The sequence below is a fragment of the Fukomys damarensis genome, unplaced genomic scaffold (genome assembly GCF_012274545.1).
Source record: "Fukomys damarensis isolate Sample0158 unplaced genomic scaffold, DMR_v1.0_HiC HiC_scaffold_36, whole genome shotgun sequence".
In the NCBI taxonomy this organism is placed as follows: domain Eukaryota; kingdom Metazoa; phylum Chordata; class Mammalia; order Rodentia; family Bathyergidae; genus Fukomys; species Fukomys damarensis.
This window is the reverse complement of record NW_022900948.1, coordinates 11488419-11496250: the sequence shown is the minus strand read 5'-3', so window position 1 is coordinate 11496250 and position 7832 is coordinate 11488419. Positions and strand designations below refer to the sequence as shown.

The 7832-nt window shown below is 43.4% G+C and overlaps 1 protein-coding gene across 4 annotated transcripts in view; it reads right to left on the bottom strand.

The window, feature by feature from the left end:
- Positions 1–578: 578 nt before the first annotated feature.
- The window catches only part of Nfx1 (nuclear transcription factor, X-box binding 1), a 61841-nt gene continuing 54587 nt past the window's right edge, over positions 579–7832 (bottom strand). For all 4 annotated transcript variants that reach the window (XM_010619202.3, XM_010619203.3, XM_010619204.3 and 1 more), the window contains 5 exons: positions 5012–5110; positions 3974–4040; positions 2731–2876; positions 1990–2094; positions 579–813 (listed from right to left, as the gene is read on the bottom strand). In XM_010619202.3, the coding sequence (XP_010617504.1) occupies positions 741–813; positions 1990–2094; positions 2731–2876; positions 3974–4040; positions 5012–5110 (490 nt within the window). In that variant the 3' untranslated portion in view covers positions 579–740. The remainder of the gene's footprint in view (positions 814–1989; positions 2095–2730; positions 2877–3973; positions 4041–5011; positions 5111–7832) is intronic.

Genomic DNA, 7832 nt, shown 5'->3' with positions numbered 1-7832 from the left:
CAGCTGTCTATGTGAGACTCTTTTTATCAACCAGAGAGGAGATAGGGCTACACTGGTCATTTCACAGAGGCCACAGAGTGACCCTGGCAGAAGATCTTGCTCCACACCCTGTACCATTATAGGAGGTGACTAAACTGACACCGGACAGGCTCAGTCATTTGGTACAGCAGGTGCCAGGGATTTGAGAAAATGGAATTCTGTAAAGTAACCTAACCTATGTCTAGAACTGACAGTACTGGGAAATATAAAAGAAGTTCAGGTAGGCAGGCCTATGAGAGCTTTTGGCAAAAAGCAGACAAGACGGCTGGGTCTAAGATGATGTGTGTGATTCCACATATGGTGTTTCAATTCAGGGTTCATTATTCCAGGCTGACGGACTTGCTTGTGTCAGTGGGGACTCTGCCTAAGTGCCACGAAGTCAGTTTTGGGCTAAAATTCTGGTTTGTCCAAATAAACTTCAATATTCCCCCAACAGTCAAAGCAATCACAGTGATAGTATGAGAAGACTTTTCAAATACATGGCTGGAAACCTCATGATCATATAATTAGAGATATGGCCACAGTGGAACACTTTATATAGACAGGAATAGACAAGGGGATTTCTGACACACTCATGCTTTGGATGTATCAGTATAAGAGAGCTATGGTTCTGCTAGGCAGTGAGGAACAAGCATGATTTATCTGCTGGCAAATGAGTCTCACTACACCTAACCATTCTTTTATCTAAGTACGTCTTGATCTCAGTCCTGGACATCAAAGTAGTCAATTATTGGCTCCTTAGCTATCTTCTGTAAATTAGTGCTCCCAGGATTCCTGAAAAGCAAACAAAGAATGATCAATCTTTCCTTCTTCGGGGAAAACAGAAACAGATTTTCAGAAAGTTAAGGATCAGCTATTTAAACATTTGTGAAGCTTTAGTAACACAGTGGGGTAAGCGGGGCGTGGTGGTGCTGCCTGTAATCCTAGCACTCGGGAGGCTGAAGCAGGAGGATAGCTGTGAGTTTGAGACCAGCCTGGGCTATACAGGGAGACTGTGTCTCAACAAAACAAAACAAACAAAAACAAAAAAGGGTTAGGGAGAGATAGAATGGCATAAACAAGCCAGCGACTCCACAGGTTACATCTGTGGAACTGTACACAGCTGTGGCAGTATCTCGAAACATCCCTCACATTCTCAGACCACTGCCTGTGGATATGCAGAATGCAGGCTGTCTGCTCCTAGGGGTAGAAGAGCTGGTCCTGTAGTGCTACCTGACACTCAGTGCTCGTGGATGACGCTGTCCTGTCTGGTTCTATAGGGACACCAATGGCTATGACCCTCACAGTGACCTTGCAAACTGCCCTAATCATCCTTTAGCATTTTGAAACACGGAAGAGGTCCTGCTAAGACTTCTTTGTGGAAAGCAAGAAAGGTGCAGGGACCCCTTTGGGTTTCAGAGTAACTGTCAGCCACACTGCCTTGTTCAAAGTAGAGCAGGTGGGCTCCTCTCCTGCTAAGGAAGAAGGGTGGGAGGAGGGAAGGTGAGCCTCCCTTGCTCCTGTTTGAGAAAACATCTGGCAGACTCACTGCATGTCAGCTTGGTTTTCTTTTCTCTTGAAATTGTTATTATGTTTTTGTTGTAAAAATCTTTCAAACCATACAGAAGTAGACAGAACAAAACATGAAAGTACCTCCCCGTGCCCTCTGGTGCCAACTCGTGCCCCCAACACCACATCCATCTTCAGAGTAACTACTGTTACCTGAGATGTTCCAGCTCTAGATCATTTGCTGTGACAGGCTGAACCTACTCCCCCGTGTCACTATGGACGCTGTGGAAATTACGTCCAGTGACTGCTTTTCTCGGAGTGGAATCAGCATTACCAACATCAAACTCAAGGATCCCGTGGCTTATACAAATGTTATATCTGGTACCCTAACCAAGGACAGTTCAGCCTTACGGCTTCTCTAGTCAGATGTGACCGTCTGGAAAGCAGCTGAAAAATCCTTACCTGTCTGTCTGATGTCTGTGATGAGGAATGGGTGGTGGAGGCCGTGTCTGCATTTCCCTTTCAAGCACAGCTGTCAGGGTGGTAGGAGGACAGATGGACTTTCCTCTGATAAGAGCCAAAACACAAGGTACTGAAAAGTGAGAATCATTTGTAGAGATAGGCAGACAGCTAGAAACTCAGTCCATGACTTTGGCACTATGGTGCTGCTGAGCACTCGTGATATGACCCGCCACCTCCCAAGCATGGCCACTTGTGTTCAAGCCTCTTCCTTCCTCCCACCCTTGCTGGGCCTCTTGCCTACTTCCTTACATGTCACACTTCACTGTTCTTCACTGGGAAGTTCTTCCTAATCCCTCAGGTTCTGATGGTGGTCCTAGGCATTCCCTGCCCCTTCAGGCTCACACTACTGCCTGTTTCTTCTGATGGGAGAATATTGTTCACAAGGCATGCCAGTATTCTTTCTGTATCCACTGGGCTGGGAGGACAAAACCAGGGGAATGCTGAATGCTGTCTCCAGCAGCTGCCTTGGATCAGGGCAGACAGAAGCCCATGCACCTTGGGCAAGTTGCCCTATGTACTAAGTCATGGGCTTCACTCTCGGGCCAGACCTTTAGAGATCATCATGAAGTAGAGGTCCAAGAGAGGCAGGTTTCCTTCTGCTCTTCCAAGAGAGAAGTAAAGAAAGAAAATACTGATGGATCCTACTGAAGAACTGCTCTGGTGACAGCAAGACCAACCCACCTCACTGCAGTGACAACAACATTGCGCTTTGGTTCACTGTCGTAGCTCACACTCTCCAGGCCATAAACTTGGGCCAGGTCATGGATGATTCGGCGGTGGTCTCTGTTCATGGGAGGGAAGCAGTGGCTTTTCTTACTGTTCTTTCCCTGTGTTGAAGGAAACAGTAACTGCAAACAGAGAACACTTACAATTGTCCTTCCTACCACAAGAACAACTTGGTCAGTAAGAGGTAAGTGGATTTTAGAGCTTCACAGTGTATAGCATTTCACTAAATGCCACACAGGTCTGGAGGAGTTTGGGAGGATGGGAGCTGTTGTGAGAATATGGGCAGGGTGAGGGACAAAGAGTAAGTGAATTAAGACTTTGGTGGACAGTAATGTCTCCTCCTGAGGTGCCCTGTAACTGGGGAGTGACAATCCCAAGAAAGGAATAAGTAAAGTGAAGTTTTAAAAGCAATAAAATGACACTTCTATAAAAGTTTGGTCTACACTAAAAACTCTAAGTATGCGGACACAGACGCACAAATTGAGAAATATATTTGTTCAGGTTTCCTCATTGGGAGAGGAGCAACGCATTCCATTTTCTCCTTCACATAAGATTCCTGCTGGGTATAGTAACAGAAGAGGGGAAGGGAAGGGAAGGAGAGAGGGGAGGGAAGTGGTGGAAAAGAAAACTACCACCATTAGCTATGGAGCTAAAGGAGCCATCTTGCCCCCACTTCCAGTTTGGTTGCTTCTGACTAAATGAGACTTTTCATTAAAGCTCCTTCCCAGACACCCCAGTAACCTCCAGGACAGGGGCCTCACTCTCTTTCAGAAGTCTATTCCCCACTGCTCTTCAGCACTAGTCAGACAATTTTTATCTTTCCCTAAAGGTCTGGGTAATAACGAAAGAGGGCGTTCTCCTATCATGTGCAATTCTTTGGAGATCTTTGCAGGTCTTCTGAGTATTCCACTCATTCATTCGTCTATCACTATTAAGCCCGTCCTGTCTAGAGTTGTTTTTGCTATTCTTCATCACTGAGCTGGGATTTTTATTTACATTTAATTTGATTGCAGATTAATGCAACGAGTTTTCTGCAATGATTGAACCAGGACAGGCTTCCATAACTGTTATAATATTTGAGTTTCTAGGAAAGATCCTTAAGGAAGTTGTGATTGCTTCCTACAAATACTCTAGGCTGAAAGTGTTTCTGGGACTTGGTTTTTTATAAATGTAGCTTTAGAGAAATGTTCAGTTCAACCTTATTCACGGCCTCCACGAGGGTTTCCATTTCCTTCTCAATGTCACTGACAAACTTTAAGTCCTTCCTGAAATGAGAAACCATCACAGTTAATTCATCTGATTCCTGCCCATCTAGGAAGCCCTTCTACCTATGTCTGCCTATAAAGTACACACAATAGACACTGTTGGCAGAAAAACTGCAGATGTCAGGAAGTCAGATAACAGAATGTTATGAAACAATACAAAAATGAGAGAGAGAGAGAGAGAGAGAGAGAGGGAGGGAGGGAGGGAAGGAGAGAGAAAACAAAGACAAGAAGAGAAGGAAGGAAAAACAACTACCAGAAGGTCAGGGAACAGGAGAAAAATAAAAAGTGTTATTGGGCTGGGGATTTAGCTCAGTGGTTCTGCCTCCTGCCTCGCAAGCACAAGGGCCCAAGTTTGATCCCCGGTGCCAAAAAAAAAAAAAAAAAAAAAAAAAAGTGTTACTACCCCAAGTGAGGACAACAGGACTTGGTTACAGAGGTGCAATGTGGCCTAGAGATCCTAGAGATACTTCACTTCAGTCTAGTCCAGCTCTTGGTAGGCTGGAATCTAATCACCCTGGCCACCCCCCCTCCACTCAAAGTTCAGTTCCTCAAGGGGAATATTTTTTTTTGTGGTACCAGGGATTGAACTCAGGACTTTATACTTACAAGGCAGGTGTGGCACCACTGAGCTAAATCCCCAGCCCCTCAAGGGGAGTTTTGAGGAAACTAAGGAAGGATTAAATATCATATAATCCCTTTCTCTCTCCCTCAATCTTTTTGAGTCATGGTCTCACTATGTAGTGTAGGCTGGTCTCAAACTTGTGGTGATTCTCCTGCCTCAGCCTCCCAAGTGCTGGGATTACAGGCATGCACCCTCATGCCCAGCTCTATATATCATATAATCTCATACAACAGACAAAACACAGTTTACTTGGCTTAATCCCAGAAGGAGCACATATCAGTTACTACGTCTTAAAATATCAGCCTCACTCATAAGCCACAATGAAGCAAGTAGGTAACAAGTTACGTACCTGGCATCATCTTTCAAACTGTCACTGAACTTTGACCCTGATGAACGTACATTGAAAGGATCAGAATCATCACTGATATCAAATGCTTCTGCCAACCTCCTGAAAGTAAGAGAAGTATGCAGATGTAAGGAAGGAGTAGGAGGGAATTTCCCTTAAACGGCAGTCCTCCCTTATCTACCGGAGATACAGTCTAGGACCCCCAGTGGATGCCTGAAACTATGGAGTTTTTTCCAACGCATACACACCCATCATAAAGTTCAACATAAATTAGGTACAGTAAAAGGTTAACACTAATAACTTACCATAAATCTTAGTAATCTCAGCATATGATTTTTCCCCTTGAGTTGAGAACTTTCATTTTTTTACTTATAGAAAGCACTTTATGGCTTCTCTGTGGCATATCCAAATTGCTGGCATCACTATTCTTGCACAACGGAGTCATTATTAAATAAAATAAGGGTTACTCAAACACAGTCACTGACATCCTACAACAGATGATTTGATACTAAGATGGCTAGTAAGTGATTAACAGGTGAGTAGTATAATTAATGTGGACACAGGAATGATTCACGTCCTGTGAGGGATGGAGTGACTTCATCACATTACTCACAACAGTGTACAATTTAAAATTTGTGAATATTTTATTTGTGGAATTTTCCATTTAATATTTTCAGATCACAGTTGAGTGAAAGCAGCAGAAACTATGGGAGCAAAACTGTGGGTAAGTTTGGAACCACTGTACTAACATAGATAGACTACTGTGTCCTAAATTCCTTATACTCTAATTATCTCACTTCAGCAAACCACTTTACTAAAGAAAGAATAACAGTAATCGGGACAAGATATGGCAGAGTTTTCACAGTAAAAAATAGATAAAATAGATATATATGTATCTCAGCAAGATGAATTCTGGAGACGAGTTATTTGGGGACATGTGAGATCACTGTGAATGTCAGTGGGGATGACCTTTTCTGAAGCGTAAGGATAAAGAAAAGGCTGGGCATGGTGGCACATGCCTATAACCCCAGCACTTGAGGTCCAGAGAAGAGGGAACGCACCTGGGCTACACACGGAGTGCAAGGCTGGCTGGAAATAGTGAGAACTTGTCTAAAAAAACCCAAAACCAAAAAACTAAAGCAAAACAAAATAAGAAGCTGGGGATGTAGCTCAATGGTACAGTGCATGTGTAGTGTGGACAAGGCCCTGGGTTTGATGCCTACAAATGAACAAAACAAAACTGGAAAATAAAGGAGAAAAGAATTGTATTACAAACAATTAGCACCACATTTTTGTTGTATTATTTGTTTTATTTTAGAGACAGGATCTTGTGTTATCCAGGTGGGTCTTAAACCTGTGGGCTTAAGTAATCCTCCTAAGTAGTTGGGATTAAAGACACATTCCATGGTGCCTGGCCTAAATTTTCTAATTTTTCAAGAGTCTTACCTTTAAATTTTCAATAAAGTTCTTAAAGGGAGAGCTTTTGATGTGTTAATTAACTGGCCACCAACTCATATTTAGATGGAGTTTTCTTTTTGAAATTTGCATTTTTTTTCTCCCCTCAAGACAGTGTAACAAAGATTTTTTTTGTGGTACCAGGGACTAAATTCAAGACCTTACCCTTGCAAGGCAGGCGTGATGCCACTGAGCCAAATCCCCAGCCCGGAAAGATTTTTGTAATATAGTGAAGGTCACTGTGTCATCAGTGAGGAGAAGCTTAGATGGAGTTTTCTTTTTGAAATTTGCATTTTTTTTCTCCCCTCAAGACAGTGTAACAAAGATTTTTTTTGTGGTACCAGGGACTAAATTCAAGACCTTACCCTTGCAAGGCAGGCGTGATGCCACTGAGCCAAATCCCCAGCCCGGAAAGATTTTTGTAATATAGTGAAGGTCACTGTGTCATCAGTGAGGAGAAGCTCCAAAGGCTTTCAGAAATAGCCAGTTCTGATCAATGACTAACATTTACTGCACACTTGCTGTATGCCAGGCTTATGCCAACCTGTAGCACCCTTAGTTTCTTTTTTTTTGGTACTGGGGACCGAACCCTAGTCCTTGCGCTTGTGAGGCAGGCAGCGGAACAACTCAGCCAAATCCCTGGCCCTACATCCTTAAAGTATCAGTCCTCACAACTCTGAGAAGTTGATATTGCTGTCACCATTTTCATGGATCTTTAAGAAAATTAAATCTTAAGATAGCATGTGTAACTTGCCCAAGGCTACACAGTTAACATGGTTTACAAAGCTAGGACTGAAATCCAGGCAATCTGATGTTGGAGCTCTGGATAGTTCTGACTACTGTACAACACTCTCTCTTAACTACACAAAAGCAGATTTCCTATTTTAGAAGCCTTCTATATATTTACTACATTTCTTAATACCTAGGACTCATAGCACGCATTTTGCAACTAGGAACACTGTAACTGACGGTTCTAAAGGGGGGAGTGCGGTTCAACAGCACTCCCTAGAGTTGCCATTAGTCAAACCAAGGGAAATCTGGGCAGCACCACTGGACATCCCGACCCTTCTACACAGTGACACCCATTTTCTGTTGCTGAGGGTGTAGCTCAGTGGTACAGTGCTTGCCTAGCATGTGCATAGTCCTTGGTTTGATCTCCAGCACTAAACACAAACAAAAAGCACTGTCATAAATGCATAAAGTCAGCTGGGCTTGGTGGCGCATGTCTGTAATCCCAGTACTCAGGAGGCTGAGGCAGGAGGATCGCTGTGAGTTCCAGGCCAGCCTGGGCTACACATAGTGAGTTCCAGGTCAGTCTCAACTACATAGTGAGACCCTATCTCAAAAAACCAAAAAAAAAAAATAAAAA